At 44.6% G+C, this 19,418-nt stretch overlaps 1 protein-coding gene across 5 annotated transcripts in view; it reads right to left on the reverse strand.

Moving 5' to 3' along the window:
• Positions 1-16,479, reverse strand: part of PCNX1 (pecanex 1) — an 86,948-nt gene extending 70,469 nt beyond the window's left edge. For all 5 annotated transcript variants that reach the window (XM_073638895.1, XM_073638894.1, XM_073638893.1 and 2 more), the window contains exon 1: positions 16,093-16,479. In XM_073638895.1, the coding sequence (XP_073494996.1) occupies positions 16,093-16,245 (153 nt within the window). In that variant the 5' untranslated portion in view covers positions 16,246-16,479. The remainder of the gene's footprint in view (positions 1-16,092) is intronic.
• Positions 16,480-19,418: the final 2,939 nt, after the last annotated feature.

The following is a 19,418-nucleotide window of genomic DNA, read 5'->3' on the forward strand; positions in this document are numbered from 1 at the left end:
TAAATTTGTGGACACGCAGCGTAATTGCCGCCTTTGACTTGCATTGAAACGCTTAATATCCGCATGAGTACATGTGCACACGCAGATATGAAGCGATTCAATGTGCGGATGGTACCCGGGTTTGGAGAAGAGGAGACTCTCATCCAGACTCGGGTACCATAGAACCTGTAAAAAAAAAGAATTTAAAATAAAAAATAAAGATTACACTTACCTTCCGATGACCCCCGGTCTCCTCAGCGATGGGTCCGATGTGTTGGGCGGCTCGCGGTGGTGTGAGGACCTGACATGACGTCATTTAGTCATGTGACAGGTCACGCGACCACTGACATCAGCAGTCACGTGACCTGTCACATGACTAAATGACGCCATGGCAGGTCCTTTTACACAACCGCGAGACACCGGGGAGACCGGACACATCGGAGAAGGAGACCGGGGGCCATCGGAAGGTAAGTATAATCTTTATTTTTTACCATTCTTATTCTTTTAACTATTACTTGGTCACACTATATAAATCCATGCCGGTTGCATGGATTTATATAGTGTGACCAAGTTGTCAAGCACTTTCCAAGTGATGCTAAAATCGCTTGGAAAAGCGCTTGATAACCCACATGCAGACATGCATGAAAAAACGCTTGACAAACACTTCTACCTGGCAGGAAAAACGCATGTAAAATCTGCATGCGTTTTTCCTGCCAGGGAGAAGCGGAAAAAATATGCAGCATTTCTGCATCGTGGACACATAGCCTAAGCCTTCGTTTTTCCAAACTAAATAACCCCAAGTGTAATAACCTGTCTTGGTATTGCAGACCCCCCAGTCCTCTAATAACCTTGGTCGCTCTTCTCTGCACCCGCTCTAGTTCAGCTATGTCTTTCTTATACACCGGAGACCAGAACTGTACACAGTATTCTAAGTGTGGTCGCACTAGTGACTTGTATAGAGGTAAAATTATGTTCTCCTCATGAGCATCTATGCCTCTTTTAATGCATCCCATTATATTATTGGCCTTTGCAGCAGCTGCCTGACACTGGCCACCAAACGTGAGCTTGTCGTCCACCAATACACCCAGGTCTTTTTCAGTGACAGTTTTCAGGGCTGTGGAGTCAGTAAGCCAAACCTAAGACTCCGACTCAGACTCCTCAATTTCCCTTACACCAACTCTGACTCCGATTCCACGACTCCCACATATATTGCTTATATTTAAATAGATAAAGTCATGGAGGGACGGACGGCTAGATGGAGGGACGGACGGCTAGATGGAGGGACGGACGGCTAGATGGAGGGACGGACGGCTAGATGGACGAATACATGGAGGGATAGACAGAGTGTGATAGACAGATGACAGCTACAGACAGCAAATAGTACATTTGTACATATAGTTCACACATTGTACAGAGAGCACATAATAATCACCTACAATATTAGCATTAGTTACCTTCCTGTGACAGAGATGAGTAGTAGTACTTTCACTTTCTCCAGCTCGGGGCCCAGGAATCGGATCCTGTGCAGGGCAGGCACCCCTACCCCTCCTCTCTCTGGTGAAGAGTGAAGATGGCAGAAGGCAGGACAGAGGAGGGGAGATTGCCCCCTGCAGTCTGGAGCCGGTGCAGGACGGGAGCACTGCAGCAGACAAGTAAGTTTTGATAGGTGCGTGCCCCTGCTTCTAGTGGGGGGGGCAGCTCCCCCCCCTGCCCCTCGCTGGCTACGGCCATGATTCACACACAGCGTTTTTGCAGATCCGTTTTTTTTTTTCAGTAAAATGCAGTGACTCTGGGCATCCCAGCAAAGTCAATGGGTTTCAAGATATGACATTCAGACTCATCGCTTTGTGAGGATCCGTTTTTGGGCTCAAAAACAGATCGTTTTTTTAAAAAGCTGATCTGCTTTTGCAGCTGAAAAACGTATCCTCAAAAAAACGCAGCAAAAACGCTGTGTGTGAATGTAGCCTTAGATCAGGTATAGAACAGCCATTTATAGGACATTTCATAACTTTCCCAAATTCCTATGAAAAAATATTCAGCACATTCTGCACTGAACTACTGTACACAATTTATTATATATTTTAGGAGTTGGAGACGGTCCATTTTATACCGACTCCACAGCCCTGACAGTTTTGCCCAATGTTTTACAATTAAGCATATAATTATACATTTTATTTCCTCTGCCCAAGTGAATTACCTTACATTTATCCCCATTAAAGCTCATTTGCCATTTATCAGCCCAAGCTTCTAGTTTACATAGATCCTCCTGTAATATAAAATTGTCCTCCTCTGTATTGATTACCCTGCAGAGTTTAGTGTCATCTGCAAATATTGAAATATTACTCTGTATGCCCCTTACAAGGTCATTAATAAATTTGTTAAAAAGAAGCGGGCCCAATACTGACCCCTGTGGTACCCCACTGTTAACTGAGACCTAGTCTGAGGGTTTTCCATTAATAACCACCCTTTATTTCCTATCACTGAGCCAATTCTTAACCCACATACATATATTTTCCCCTATCCCCATTGTTCTCATTTTATGTATCAACCTTTTGTGTGGAACCGTATCCAAAGCTTTTGAAAAGTCCATATACACAACATCCACTGCATTTCCTTGGTCCAGTCCAGAACTTACCTTTTCATAAAAACTGATCAGATTAGTTTGACAGGAACGGTCCCTCGTAAACCCATGTTGATATTGGGTCATGAGGTTATTCTTCTTCAGATACTCTAGTATAGCATCTCTTAGGAAACCCTCCAGGATTTTACCCACAGTAGAGGTTAAGCTTACTGGCCTATAATTTCCAAGTTCAGTTTTTGTCCCCTTTTTGAATATTGGCACCACATTTGCTATACGCCAGTCCTGTGGTACAGACCCTGTTATTATGAAATCTTTAAAGATTAAAAATAATGGTCTATCTATGACGTTACTTAATTCCTGCAGTACTCGCGGGTGTATCCCATCCGGACTCGGGGATTTGTCAACTTTAGTGATTTTTAGACGCCGCCGTACTTCCTGCTGGGTTAAGCAAGTGACATTTACTGGAGATTTTTGTTATCACTAATCATGTTTTCTGTCATGCGATTTTCTTGTGTAAATACTGTTGAAAAAAAAATCATTTAGCATATTGGCTTTTTCCTCATCCTCATCCACCATTTCACCCAGACTATTTTTAAGGGGGCCAACACTATCATTTTTTTAGTTTCTTACTATTTATGTAGTTAAAGAATATTTGGGGATTATTTTTACTTTCTCTTGCTGTAAAAATTGCAGCTGGAAGTTCCTTTATTTGACAACGCATTTCGATACCGTACTACCGTCTTTTTAAAGTCACCAAAAAAACAACTATTTTGGAGTTTTTGGTACTTAAAAAAAAAAAAAAAGAAGAAGATGCCCAATGGTGTCAAAAAGCATCGTCCAATAAAGGAGCAGTCATCTACCATTTCTGCAGCAAGAGACTTTCTTCCAGCCGCGCAGCATATTTTAAAGAGTTTTTTATTCTTTGGGTGAATTTTACCTGGAGGATCTCCCCCAGCTACAAGGCAGCAGCACTTGGATTTTCAGACTAGGGGCTACAATGCAATCCCCTAGGTGAGCGATACCATGGTATTTTTTGTCCACCTCAAATAGGGTTACCCAATTTTTTGTGCCATTTCCCTCCACAGCTTTTTTTTTTTTTTTTTTTGCGTAACGGAAAGTTTGTCTTATACCTGCTGTTCAATGCAAACTATTATTTCCAAAAGGAAGGTCCTGCATGCTGGGAAGTCTGTTACCTGTGGTTCCATGTATATACTGACAGCAAAAATGATCCTCGAATATGCAATATACCGAGAGCGACCATGGAGGGTTGTAGGATGCCGATCAACATGCGGAGATCCTTCAACCTGCGAGTTTGGACCAGACTCTTTTAGAAGCTGCTTACGAATAGTTTGCTATTTTTTTTTTTATTAATCATATTCAATCAAAGACTTAGTATGCGGCTGCTTATTTTCTTAAAAAAAGTCTGGCACAAGCAGTGATGGGTACACTACATCCTAACGCAACACACAGAACACAGTTGCCAACTCTTTTACAGATTAAAGTATTTAAACAGCTTAAAATTCCTCCGGCCGTGTATGACCCCAGCTTGTAATTCCCACCTTTATGTCTTTACACACACAAAAAAAAAAATATATGCAACGCAAAAGCACGTAAAAAGACAGTCAAGCAATGGCCAGGGTTACACAGGAGCAATGACAACAGTTACACTGGCCAAAAAGATTATCATGGAGCCACCAAGAATATTTTTGTAATGGATTTCCTTTAGTTATAACAGATGTTAGGTTTCTTAATTCACTGTATAAAATTGTGCAAGTCAGCTCTCTACCTCCTGGCCCATTAACCCATAAATCCTCCTAGCCAGCCATATGCCATATCCTCCCCTCTTTCTCCATTTCACCCTAGTGGTTGATTCAGAAATTGCCAAGCTGACCTGTGCGCTTAGCTGCACCACGGTAAAGTTTCTCCACTTTGATAGTAACTGTCTAACATACATTAATACAGACTTGTGCTTAAAGGGGTTTTAGCATGATAGATGATGGAAGGGAAATTAATAGGGGCCTCAACGATCACTAAAAAAATGACCCTGTACGACTGCGGCATGGAGAAGTTTGTATGGAGACAAGCACTGCATTCAGACTACGACAGTGCAGAGGAACAGGAAGACTTGGGTCTCCAGGAATCAGATATTTATCACATGTGTGAAGAAGTATTAAATATCCATTGTGGGGGGACGACTTTACTTTCATTGGATTCTTCTACTTGTTTGAACTCAATTAACAATTCTAGGAAATAAAGTAAAATGAAGAAGCAAATATGAACCATAATGACAAAAGCCACAGAGTCTGCGCAGCCCCTGCAGCCCCCAATAATCTATTAGGCAAATTTAATAGAATTTACTTCATGTTAAACTTTCTAGTTGTAGCTGTTAGAATTGAAGGTTGACAATCATTAGGCATAAGAGTGGAAAATAACTTTCACCACTACATTGATACAGCAGTAAGAAGTCACAGGTGTGGAGCCACTCGCCCAAACAGTCAAGATCGCCACTCGTCCCTCCTGGATTGATTGGTGACCTCATCACAAGTCACCTACATCCAGAACACGTGCACATCATATGCAGTAAAATTATTATTCCCATCTCAGAGTGAAGGCGTATCACTAAGGTATCACTTTGTGAGTCACCTCCTGAGCCCCCACTGATCCTGACAGCATTAGGACCACAGCCCCAGCTTAGCAGGGCTATTGGCCACCAGGTTGTGCAGGGAACTGCACCCGGCCTCATTCACTTACTTGTTCCACCACAGAGAACTTCATAAAAGTATTTTTATTGATGCAGGGCTCAGGAGTACTGAACTAGATGGAATTTTCAATATCTAAGGAGCCCGGCTCATTGATTAGTGGCTCATGAGGTCAGATCCTTTGTTACCATCAGAGAGGACTAGCCGTGTATTAAGAAATACAAGCCAACAAAGCTCTAGCAGGAGAATTTATATTGTAGCTATAGCTGGAAATGTATACGGAATATAATTTATAGCAAGTAATAAGAACAGCTCATGAGGCACATCACCCAAACTCGCTAAGAAAACTTGGTATTAGAAAACATACCAGAGAGGTGACAAGATGAAGAAAGTGCATTCTTGGAGATATGTAATCAGTATGAATATATAGAGCTTATCTACGTTTATTTCTATACGGACATCAGTCCAGGGTTCAGCAGCTCCACTTCCAGGCCCTGTGCTCGACAATGGCGACTTCACATTATCAGAGCAAGAGACTTGCGGGATGGCTCGTTTCAATATCTAAGCCAGCCCCCACCATCTCATAGCAAATGCATAAACAGAAGGGGACTGGTTGTGCCACTGAAATGAGGTAGCGCTCACAGAGGGCACCAAAGAGCACTCGTGCTTCGAGCCCGGAAGTGGAGCTGCCAAACCCAGGGCTGCTGCCGAAAACCTAAGAATTGGTGAAGTATAGTAAGCTCTAACAAATCAGATTAGAAATAAAGCCACAGAATTCCCCCCCAGTTGACAAAAAGTTAGGAGCCTCAACATAATAATGTGGAGAAGAATACAACCTACTGCACAGGGTTACAACATTCACAAGCTCCTTTGTATAAATTCCCAGATTTGGATCCAGTTCTCACACAAATGTATGACCTTTTCTCCCAATATGTATGCTGGCTTCTAATAGAGTCATAACACAGCTGAAAAGGTGCAATATATTACAGGCCAATGATGGTATCTGGTGGAGTCAGGACAAAGCAGGAAAACGTTCCTTCATCACCCCGTGTCCTGAACGAGCCCATGATGATCTTTGCAATTTTCTCTTAGGCTTGGCTCGCCGCAATTAGCAGTATGCCACAGGCAATGTAAGCAGACAATAACTGTATGTGACAGCAATCGGCACATAGGTCAAGCAGGGGGGAGATTGTTCTCAGAAACATGAGCAAGTTAGGGGACGTGGCCAGCCAATGTGTATGGTGCTGCCTTATTACAGCCGATCGTAGACATTACACAGCCGTCTTCTCCCCTAACCTCCGGACAAACATGTATGCTAGGCTCAGTCGGGCAAGCACGCTTATATAACTGGGGAAACGGAGACAATCGACTGCAGGACCATTTGGGCAGCATCTTCTCTCTAACCAGATAAGACAGGCATGTTAAATTCAACATGCCCGAACCTCACCCACCTGCCCAAACATCTAGCATGGTAAAACAGTCACATGCCCCAAACCTACTTTTATCTAATATATGGGGAGCTTAAAGAGAATATGTCACCAGGTTATTTGCCATGTAATCTGGCAGCAGCACAATGTACACAGGTTCCAGCAATATACAGTGGTGGCCAAAAGTATTGGCACCCCTGCAATTCTGTCAGATAATACTCAGTTTCTTCCTGAAAATGATTGCAATCACAAATTCTTTGGTCTTATTATCTTCATTTAATTTGCTTGCAAGGAAAAAACACAAAAGAGAATGAAGCAAAAATCAAATCATTGATCATTTCACACAAAACTCCAAAAATGGGCCAGACAAAAGTATTGGCACCCTCAGCCTAATACTTGGTTGCACAACCTTTAGCCAAAATAACTGCGAACAACCGCTTCCGGTAACCATCAATGAGTTTCTTACAATGCTCTGCTGGAATTGTAGACCATTCTTCTTTGGCAAACTGCTCCAGGTCCCTGATATTTGAAGGGTGCCTTCTCCAAACTGCCATTTTGAGATCTCTCCACAGGTGTTCTATGGGATTCAGGTCTGGACTCATTGCTGGCCACCTTAGAAGTCTCTTGTGCTTTCTCTCAAACCATTTTATAGTGCTTTTGGAAGTGTGTTTTGGGTCATTGTCCTGCTGGAAGACCCATGACCTCTGAGGGAGACCCAGCTTTCTCACACTGGGCCCTACATTATGCTGCAAAATTTGTTGGTAGTCTTCAGACTTCATAATGCCATGCACACGGTCAAGCAGTCCAGTGCCAGAGGCAGCAAAGCAACCCCAAAACATCAGGGAACCTCCGCCATGTTTGACTGTAGGGACTGTGTTCTTTTCTTTGAATGCCTCTTTTTTTTTTTCCTGTACACTCTATGTTGATGCTTTTTGCCAAAAAGCTCTACTTTTGTCTCATCTGACCAGAGAACATTCTTCCAAAACGTTTTAGGCTTTCTCAGGTAAGTTTTGGCAAACTCCAGCCTGGCTTTTTTATGTCTCGGGGTAAGAAGTGGGGTCTTCCTGGGTATCCTACCATACAGTCCCTTTTCTTTCAGACGCCAACGGATAGTACGGGTTGACACTGTTGTACTCTCGGACTGCAGGGCAGCTTGAACTTGTTTGGATGTTAGTCGAGGTTCTTTATCCACCATCCACACAATCTTGCGTTGAAATCTCTCGTCAATTTTTCTTTTCCGTCCACATCTAGGGAGGTTAGCCACAGTGCCATGGGCTTTAAACTTCTTGATGACACTGCGCACGGAAGACTCAGGAACATTCAGGTCTTTGGAGATGGACTTGTAGCCTTGAGATTGCTCATGCTTCCTCACAATTTGGTTTCTCAAGTCCTCAAACAGTTCTTTGGTCTTCTTTCTTTTCTCCATGCTCAATGTGGTACACACAAGGACACAGGACTGAGGTTGAGTCAACTTTAATCCATGTTAACTGGCTGCAAGTGTGATTTAGTTATTGCCAACACCTGTTAGGTGCCACAGGTGAGTTACAGGTGCTGTTAATTACAAGAATTAGAGAAGCATCACATGATTTTTCAAACAGTGCCAATACTTTTGTCCACCCCCTTTTTTAGGTTTGGTGTGGAATTATATCCAATTTGGCTTTAGGACAATTCTTTTTGTGTTTTTTCATTGAAGACAAATTAAATGAAGATAATACCAAAGAATTTGTGATTGCAATCATTTTCAGGAAGAAACTGAGCATTATCTGACAGAATTGCAGGGGTGCCAATACTTTTGGCCACCACTGTATCACTTACTGGGTGCAACAATTGTGATAGAATCCATGTTTTCTCTGCTGCAGATCTAGCAGAACTCGGAATACTGAGCTCTGTATAACTCCGCCCACATACCTGATTGGCTGATTTCTGTGTACACTGTCGGCAAGCTGCCAATCAGTGGTGGGGGTGGGGGTGGAACAGGAGGCACAAGCAAGTTTGCTCTCTAATCTCCTGCTGATAAAACACTGATTTTATTGAAAAAGCAAAAAAACAGCCTAGTAAGTGATACATCCCCGCAATCAGGGTCTCTGTTGCTACATCGTGCAGCTCCCAAATTACATAGCAACAATCTGGTGACAGATTCCCTTTAAGTATGTATATAGAAAAAAAACATACATAATCAATTAAAGTGGTGTCCATAAAAATTTATCACCTATCCCCAGGACAGAAATGTATTCTAGCTGGGGTTCTGACCACTGCGGATGACGAGAACGATGATCCCGAAGTGGTAGCGTGTGCATGCGTCACTGCCACATTAGCGGAGCGGTGGTCATGCCACAAACAGTAAGGCCTGGGGCAATCAAATAACTATCACCTCCCCTCTGGATAGGTGATAAATGTTTATAGGACAACCCCCTCTTTTAGTTTCTAAACTACACTTCCAACCCATTGGAAACGTGAGGCAGCAAAACACTGGGAAAAACACAAAAGCTAAAGCGTCACCATCACTGTCTCACTACAGGTCAACCAACAAACCGGCTCAAAAAACATCTCAAACAACGTCCAGTTCTACCGTGTACTTAGGAGTGGAGTCATTTTAATCATTTACATTGCGGGATCAGCTGCAGAATTTCCTTCTAGATTTTCCAGGCACAAGATCCACAGCATCAAACTGAACGAGATCTTACTAAATTGCATCCACATGCTCTGAAACTGCCCAGCAATGCACACTGGATATCACAGTAAACCCATTTTTGTTACAGATTTTCACCACAGAAAACAACAATGAGCGGGGGTGACATCGCCAGTTTATCTGACTGCCATTACATGTTGTGTGGACCTAAAGCTTAAAGGATACAGGCATTTCCTCAGACAGTTAAAGGGATATTCCCTTTTCAGCAAGTAATAGCAAATCGCTAGTACATGCCATCACTAATGGTTGCAGGGGAGTTAAGGGGGAGGTGGGGGTCACACCTCAAAGAGTCACCAATCCTGAGAATAAAGATGCGACAGTGCGGCTTCAGCAATTCAAGCCTTCGAACATCCTTCCTACAAAGTCATTGCCAGCCCCCAGCTGCATTGCACCTCCATTCAATAGACTAGAGACAGCTGTAGTTTAGTCAGGTGACCAGGGAAACACTGACTGGAACACAGTGCTGCAGCCGCTTCAATTTCAGAATCAGTGGGTGTCCTAGAAGCCAAAACGCCAATGATCATTAAGAGATGGCATAGCCTAGTGGCATATGCCATCATCTGATAAGATGTGAAAAACCCTTTACAATTGGAGTCTGGCCCTACAAAAAGTTTCTAAGTAGCCCCAAATGAAATAGTCCACAATCTCCTTTAACATTCACCAGAACAATCAGTCCATGATCCCCTGCTAGCCTTCATTTGTACTGGTTGTGGCAGTCATGGGTTGTTACTTACTGATGTCACTGCTGTAGTCTGTTTAGCACGATGTAGCCGCAGACATTGCAAACATAGGCAAGCAGGGGAACTGTGGCACGTTCGGGGATTAGAACGAGAAAATGAGCCTAAATGTATGTCATATGCAATTAATAGAACAGTAATACCTTGACTTATGAGTTTAATTCGTTCTGTGACCGAGCTCTTAACTCATTTTGTTCGTATATCAAATGAAATATTCCCATTAAAATGAATTGAAATGCTATTAATTCATTCCAGCCCCACAAAAACAACACCAATTTTTTTGAAAGGTGGTTTTAAATAAGAATTAACTTTAACAAATACAGTAAAGTACATTATGAAAAACTATTCAACATGTAAAAAAAAACTGCTGTGCTGTAGTTTTTTTTATTATTTTTAATAACTTCACATATAAAAATAGCAAATACTGAACCCTAAAGCCAACACTCTAAAGAGTCAGAGGGTGCACATAATAGTGCAGTATACTGTACCTTGCTGCACATGTGAAGTATCACACAGTACTGCCACAGAAAAAAAAAAGCAGAAGCATAGAACAAAAAATAACCATGGATCCTATTTACAGCCCCATGTCAAATGCATGCAGTGCTAAAAATAGAGTCCACCCCCCACCCCCAGAAATGATTCACAAAAAAAGGTCAAAAGTTAAACAGCAAAGAGAGAAGCTTGTATAGCAGGATAACCATGTGTCGTGTAACTCAGATCTCAGCTCACATCATAAAACAATAAATCAACCGAGCAATGGCTCTTATCTCGATAAATTCGTAAGTAGATGCACTCATTAGTCAAGGTATCAAAGTACATCTTCTAAGCCAATCAGATTCCAGTTGCCCCTTTTCCAGCAACCTGATTGGTTCCATTCTTCATTCTGGAATACTGCAAACCAAAATGAACAGATCCGTTCTGCTTCTGGTCCTTTACCCCGTGTACATAATGATGGCCAATCATGTGACATCAGCATGGATGAAAGGTCTGTGATGTGACAATATATCCTCTGCTATTAAGGTACAACAAAAAGATGCCAACAGGTACGAGAGGTTTGCAAGGCGCTGCAAAGTGGCCGCTGGACCAGGGTCTTGCAAATCTTTTTGCTCACCTCTAACTGCTGCTGTTTGGCAGACTGCTATCTTAGGTGTATAGACCGCCTATACTCAATGATTCTCAAGTAATTTTATTTTAAACACACTCAATAGCATCTTAATGACCTGCTACCAACAAACCAGCCTGAAACATAATTCCTCCAGTACAGCGTCTTCCTGATCTCATAAATGTCATGACTTAGCATTGCCAGTAGCTTTTAGCTTATGTCGTCTCTGTGGCCATATTGGCATCACTGCTGTTGCAGCACATCCTAGTAGATGTAGACGGGCACAGCAGAATCACCATGCATTTATTTATTCATTTTGTTTGTCCAACCAAGCAGATGCTGGCTGTGTGGACATACTGAGAGCTGAAGAGGCACAACACCGGGAAAGAAGATCCGTGATGTGGAGCATTGAGGCTGAAAGTCACAGCCGTATTCACACCTGCAGGTAGCTTACAAGAGCTCATGTCATTATGCAATGACTTAGAAGGAGAACTGTTGACCAGACCACTAAACATCAGTGCTGACCTTACATGTTATCCTGGCTGGATAGATCCTCACAGACACTATCTAACATCTAGTAAGTTATGAATGGGTACAATGCAGAATACTACACAGGAGTGCAAGACTGACATTACACCACCACAAACTGTGCTTACTGCTAATAAGACTCCATTTATATCCCCAAGTTATTGTAAATGTTACAAAGTTGTATGAACTCATTTTTTGTGGATGTTATACCACTGCATTAGCCCTGATTTGTACAAAGGGGCCATCCTGTGGATAGAGGATAACTTGCCAATTGTTGAAGGTCCGATCGCTGGGACCCACAAAGATCAGTAGAATGGAGAATTTTTGCATCCCTTTTACAAAATAGAGCAGCAAGTTGGACGCCTCACCACTGCTCCATTCATTCTCTATGGGGCTGCGGGAAAAAGATGAGCCCCATATGAAGTGAATGGAGCTGCTCCAGTCTAACAGGCACAATGGCTTATAGCAGGTTATCACCTTTGTTTTCCCCGGAGAAACCATTTCATCTGTGGCTGCATGTAGTATTATATTATTGTACTATATTATTTCTTTGCTGCTGTAGATGTTACCCTTTATTACAGGACAGATCTGTTATCCTTCTGCTTTATATATTAGTGTTACATCCATCCCGTCATACATTATAGGACTATGCTGTATTGATAGACATTTACAGCACAGTGTTATATATTCACCTTCTTGTATTATATCTATGGTATTAAAAAAATCACAGGACTGAGGATTAAGAATTTATCATTTCCTATTTGCAGGCTAATAAGATAGAAATATTTTTTTTTGACCTTGGAAATAACATATTTACCCTCCTGTATCCTATCCCCTTACTGTATAACAAAGTGCTACATTTACCACCATGTATTGTATTACAGGCCTGTTACAACTATACTGTGCACATTACCCTCCTGTGTTATACACTGTCATCTGTATAACAGGGATATAATATAATACAGAGGGTAAATATGACACTATGTCACACATACGATACAGTGAAAGTATGTAGGACAGAAAGTATTCAGACCCCTTTACATTTTTCACGCTTTGTTTCATTGCAGCCATTTGGTAAATTCTAAAAAGTTCATGTTTTTTTCTCATTAAAGTACACTCTGCACCCCATCTTGACTGAAAAAAAACAGAAATGTAGAAATTTTTGCAAATTTATTAAAAAAGAAAAACTGAAATATCACATGGTCATAAGTATTCAGACCCTTTGCTCACTCATATTTAAGTAACATGCTGTCCATTTCCTTGTGATCCTCCTTGAGATGGTTCTACTCCTTCATTGGAGTCCAGCTGTGTTTAATTAAACTGATAGGACTTGACTTGGAAAGGCACACACCTGTCTATATAAGACCTCACAGCTTACAGTGCATGTCAGACCAAATGAGAATCATGAGCTCAAAGGAACTGCCCAAGGAGCTCAGAGACAGAATTGTGGCAAGGCACAGATCTGGCCAAGGTTACAAAAGAATTTCTGCATTACTCAAGGTTCCTAAGAGCACAGTGGCCTCCATAACCCTTAAATGGAAGAAGTTTGGGACCACCAGAAGTCTTCCTAGACCTGGCCGTCCAGCCAAACTGAGCAATTGTGGGAAAAGAGCCTTGGTAAGAGAGGTAAAGAAGAACCACAAGATCACTGTGGCTGAGCTCCAGAGATGCAGTAGGGAGATGGGAGAAAGTTCCACAAAGTCAACTATCACTGCAGCTCTCCACCAGTCGGGTCTTTATGGCAGAGGGCACGACAGAAGCCTCTACTCAGTGCAAGACATATGAAAGCCTGCATAGAGTTTGCTCAAAAACACATGAAGGACTCCCAGACTATGAGAAATAAGATTCTCTGGTCTAATGAGACAAAGAGAGAACTTTTTGGTGGTAATTCTAAGCGGTATATGTGGAGAAAACCAGGCACTGCTCATCACCTGCCCAATACAATCCCAACAGTGAAACATGGTGGTGGCAGCATCATGCTATGGAGGTGTTTTTCAGCTGCAGGGACAGGATGACTGGTTGCAATTGAAGGAAACATGAATGCAGCCAAGTACAGAGATATCCTGGATGAAAACCTCTTCCAGAGTGCTCTGGACCTCAGACTTGGCCGAAGGTTCACCTTCCAACAAGACAATGACCCTAAGCACACAGCTAAAATAACAAAGGAGTGGCTTCAGAACAACTCCGTGACCATTCTTGACTGGTCCAGACAGATCCCTGACCTAAACCCAATTGAGCATCTCTGGAGAGACCTGAAAATGGCGGTCCACCAACGTTCACCATCCAACCTGACGGAACTGGAGAGGATCTGCAAGGAAGAATGGAAGAGGATCCCCAAATCCAGGTGTGAAAAACTTGTTGCATCATTCCCAAGAAGACTCATGGCTGTACTAGTTCAAAAGGGGGCTTCTACTCAATACTGAGCAAAGGGTCTGAATACTTATGACCATGTGATATTTCAGTTTTTCTTTTTTAATATATTTGCAAAAAATTCTACATTTGTTTTTTTCAGTCAAGATGGGGTGCAGAGTGTACTTTAATGAGAAAAAATGAACTTTTTAGAATCTACCAAATGGCTGCAATGAAACAAAGAGTGAAAAATTTAAAGGGGACCGAATACTTTCTGTACCCACTGTGTGTGTGAGATTTTTATATATATATATTTCATTCCTACACCTATACATAAGGGTATATATATTACCCTCCTGTATTATATCCCTATGTCACACCCATGTCATAACCTACAGTTATACATTGTGTCCTCCAGTAATATATCCCTATGTTACACCTATTTTGTATCTTACACAACTTGCCATCCTGTATTATATAATACAGGAAGGCAATATATGTAATACAAGGGGGGGAAGGATGTGTAAGATACAACATGGGTATAGCATAGGGGTATACTACAGGAGGGCAAGATGTGTAATATATTAGTGTTGTACATGCTGCCGTCCTGTCTTGTACCCTTTATATATTGCCCTCCTTTATTATACAAATGTTGTATCTTACACATCTCGTCCTCTTGTATTATACCCCTGTTATACATTAGTGCTGTACATCTTGCTGTCCTGTATTATACCTGTTATATTCATGTATCTTACACATCTTGCCTTTTCGTATTATACATATTTACCCTCCTGTATTATACTCCTACGTTACACATTTAGCTGTTGCAGATCTTGCCATCCTGTATTATATTTCTATGTTATACCCATGTTGTGCCTTGTACATCTAGTCCTCCTTTATTATATCCGTTATATCCCTATGTTGTATCTTACACATCTTGTTCTCCTGTATTATACTTTTGCCATACTTTAGTGCTGTACATCTTGCTCAACTGCAGTATGTTTGTATATATATATATATTCACCCTGCTCACTGGGCAGCACAGTATGACAGCAGGCCCCCCCCCTGTGAGTCCCCCATCAACCAGCAGTGCCCACCACCATCACACCCCTTGCCCCGGCAGGGCCCCCCCGTCAGCCCCCCACCATCACACCCCCTGCCCCCGCAGGGCCCCCCCCGTTAGCCCCCCACCATCACACCGCCTGCCCCGGCAGGGCCCCCCCTTCAGCCCCCCACCATCACACCGCCTGCCCTAGCAGGACCCCCCGTCAGCCCCCCCGCCATCACACCCCCTGCCCTAGCAGGACCCCCCATCAGCCCCCCCGCCATCACACCCCCTGCCCCGGCAGGACCCCCCGTCAGCCCCCCCACCATCACACCCCCTGCCCCGGCAGGACCCCCCCGTCAGCCCCCCCACCATCACACCCCCTGCCCCGGCAGGACCCCCCGTCAGCCCCCCCGCCATCACACCCCCTGCCCCGGCAGGACCCCCCCGTCAGCCCCCCCACCATCACACCCCCTGCCCCGGCAGGACCCCCCCGTCAGCCCCCCCACCATCACACCCCCTGCCCCGGCAGGACCCCCCGTCAGCCCCCCCACCATCACACCCCCTGCCCCGGCAGGACCCCCCATCAGCCCCCCGCCATCACACCCCCTGCCCCAGCAGGACCCCCTGTCAGCCCCCCGCCATCACACCCCCTGCCCCGGCAGGACCCCCCGTCAGCCCCCCCACCAACCAGCAGTGCCTACCACCATCACACCCCCTGCCCCGGAAGGGCCCCCCTTCAACCAGCAGTGCCCAGCACCATCACACCCCCTGCCCCGGCAGGGCCCCCCCATTAACCAGCAGTGCCCACACCACCACCCCCACCCCACCTGGAGTGTCCCCCACCATCACACCCCTGCCTCAGCAGGGCCCCCCACCAGCCAGCAGTGCCCGGATCAGGGCTGGCAGCTCCAGTATGCGGCCTGCACACAAGATGGAGGAGGCAGGATACTCACCATGTACAGGGTGAAGGGGAAGCAGAGCAGGAAGAGCCATATGTAGAGGTGCAGGGTGTTGACAAAGGTGCTCTGGTGAGGGTCGTAGTACCAGCCCCCGGTGATGGAAGCCCACACTCCCTGCCGGAGGATTTGCAGCGTCTGAGACCCCATGTTCCTCCGTCACCCCGTCCTCCGGGCCGCCGCCTTCACCTTCCCGTCCGCAAAAGGAAAGGGACACAACGACTGGAGAGGGGCCCGGGCGGCCTCACGGCGGCCATCTTATCTCCTCTCACCCCCGGAGGAAGCTCGGGTCCTCCAGCTACGAGCGGCCTTAGCCTTCAGCGCTCGTTCTCCCTTCTGTACAACCATAGAGTGCGGGGCAGAGCGTCTCCGATACCAACTGGCGGAACTGAGCTCGCCACCTAGCGTCCGCTCCTAGAAGTGCACACGGCACATCTGGACTGTACCGTCACTGCAGTGTTCACCTGAGGAGAAGCCGGGAAGCGCCGGTGCTGACCTGCATCTCCGCTGCTTTCTCTTCCAAGAGCCAGAACTTGTATTTTTGGGGGCGAAGAGTTGTAGTTTTTTATCTCACTGTTTACGCTGCAATATAATGTCATTGTTTTTTAGGGTATAATTTTTACAGAGTTCTAAACTTCAGGAAGGCAAATTTCCAAAGGTTGAGAGTAGAGATGAGCGGTGTTCGACTAGAACTGTTCGCCAATCTGAAATTCGAGCTGTTTTGGGCGGTGTTCGAGTTGTTCGACGAACCCGAACGATTTGCAAAAAATTCGGCTGTTCGAGGTTATGTTCGATAACTGTTCGTGCACCAAAAGCGTGTCCTGCATGTCTGGCGCTATTTAGAGCACCAATCATGCAGGGATTGTCTGCCACTCACTGTAATGCCACAGCCATGGTGGTTGTGGCATTACAGTGATTGCCCAAATCGATGGGAACAGTGCCAACAGTGAAACATGAAAAGCCGGCAATTCAGCAGCGGCATACACCGGTACCCGACAATTTAGAACCGAAAGAATAGAGCTTCACACATAGATTAGATAGATATAAACATGTCAGCCACATATATATGAAGTACTGTGACAGTGTTGCTTACTGTACTTGTCATTTAGGGTAAAGGATTTATCAAAAAAAATAAAAGTGTTTTCATGCACTGTCTCTTTAAAAAAGCCGGCCGGCAATTCAGCAGCGGTACCCGACAATTTAGAATAGAAGGAATAGAGAATCACACATAGATTAGATAGATAGAAACATGTCAGTCACATATATAAGAAGTGCAGTGACAGTGTTGATTACTGTACTTGTCATTTAGTGTAAAGGATTTATTTAAAAAAATAATAGTGTTTTCATGCACTGTCTCTTTAAAAAAGCCGGCCAGCAATTCAGCAGCAGTACCCGACAATTTATAACAGACAGAATAGAGCATCATACATAGATTAGATAGATAGAAACATGTCAGCCACATATATACGAAGTACAGTGACAGTGTTGCTTACTGTACTTGTCATTTAGCGTAAAGGATTTATCAAAAAAAATAATAGTGTTTTCATGCACCGTCTCTTTAAAAAAGCCGGCCGGCAATTCAGCAGCGGTACCCGACAATTTATAACAGACAGAATAGAGCTTCACACATAGATTAGATAGATAGAAACATGTCAGTCACATATATATGAAGTACAGTGATAGTGTTGGTTACTGCACTTGTCATTTAGTATTAAAATAAAGGATTTATTATTAAAAAAATTGGCGTGGGGTTCCCCGTAATTTTAGGCTCTAGCGGAGGTTAAGCAGACGGCTGGGGCAGATGTTTGAAGCCTGGGAAGGGGGTAATACCCACGGAGCTTCCCAGGCTACTAATATCAGCCCCCAGCTGAATACATAGCCTTTACTAGCTATTAAAATGGGGGACCCCCCAAAAAAAATGACGTGGGGTCCCCCCTAATTTAATAGCTAGCAAAGGCTAGGCAGACAGCTGGGGGCTGATATTAATAGCCCAGGATGGGAGCCATGAATATTGGCCCCCTCCCAGGCTAGAAACACCAGCCGTCAGCCGCCCCAGAAATGGCGCATTCATAGGATGCGCCAATTCTGGCACTTAGCCTCGCTCTTCCACGCTGCCCTGGTGCGGTGGCAGGGGGTAATAGGGTTGGGGTTGATGTCAGCTTATAATGCCAGCTGACATCAAGCCCAGGTTAGTAATGGAGAGGCGTCTATAAGACACCCCCATTACTAACCCCATAGTCAAAGTTAAAAAAAACACAAACACCCAGAATAAAGTCCTTTAATTGAAATAAAGACACAATCCTTTATTGTTCTAAATTAAACCATACTTACCATCACGCCCATTCCAGCTGAAGCCAACGATCTCCTGCAATAAAAGAAAAATAATAAAGCAACCTCATCCTTACCTTTCCATGGTTCCCACGACAGCTTCAGCTCTGCTACATCGAGATGACAGACTGGACCGCAGCAGAACGCTGCCATCCAGCCTCTCATCCCGCAGACACTGAGAAGCGCAGGCTTGCTTGCGCTGCTCAGCGTCTCTCTGTGACGACATCCAGATGAGCCGAGTTCATGTCCAATGAACTCGGCTCACCTCATGCACGTCAGTGACAGCGTGGGAAAATTCTCAAGCTGAAGCGGTGAGTGCAGGAGAATTCTCCCACGCTGTCAGTGACGTGCATAAGGTGAGCTCATGTCCAATGAACTCAGCTCACCTCCTGCACGTCACTGACAGCGTGGGAGAATTCTCCTGCACTCAGCGCTTCAGCGTGAGAATTCTCCCGCTGAAGCGCTGAGTGCAGGAGAATTTTCCCACGCTGTCAGTGACGTGCATAAGGTGAGCTCATGTCCAATGAACTCAGCTCACCTCCTGCACGTCACTGACAGCGTGGGAGAATTCTCCTGCACTCAGCGCTTCAGCTTGAGAATTCTCCCGCTGAAGCGCTGAGTGCAGGAGAATTTTCCCACGCTGTCAGTGACGTGCATAAGGTGAGCTCATGTCCAATGAACTCAGCTCACCTCCTGCACGTCACTGACAGCGTGGGAGAATTCTCCTGCACTCAGCGCTTCAGTGTGAGAATTCTCCCACGCTGAAGCGCTGAGTGCAGGAGAATTTTCCCACGCTGTCAGTGACGTGCATGAGGTGAGCCGAGTTCATTGGACATCAACTCGGCTCATCTGGATGCCCTCACAGAGAGACACTGTGGAGCGCAAGCAAGCCTGCGCTTCTCAGTGTCTGCGGGATGACAGGCTGGATGGCAGCGTTCTGCTGCGGTCCAGCCTGTCATCTCGATGTAGCAGAGCTGAAGCTGTCATGGGAACCA

Source organism: Phyllobates terribilis, unplaced genomic scaffold, assembly GCF_046119375.1.
Source record: "Phyllobates terribilis strain yellow unplaced genomic scaffold, ASM4611937v1 Scaffold_7__3_contigs__length_470593459, whole genome shotgun sequence".
Lineage (NCBI taxonomy): Eukaryota > Metazoa > Chordata > Amphibia > Anura > Dendrobatidae > Phyllobates > Phyllobates terribilis.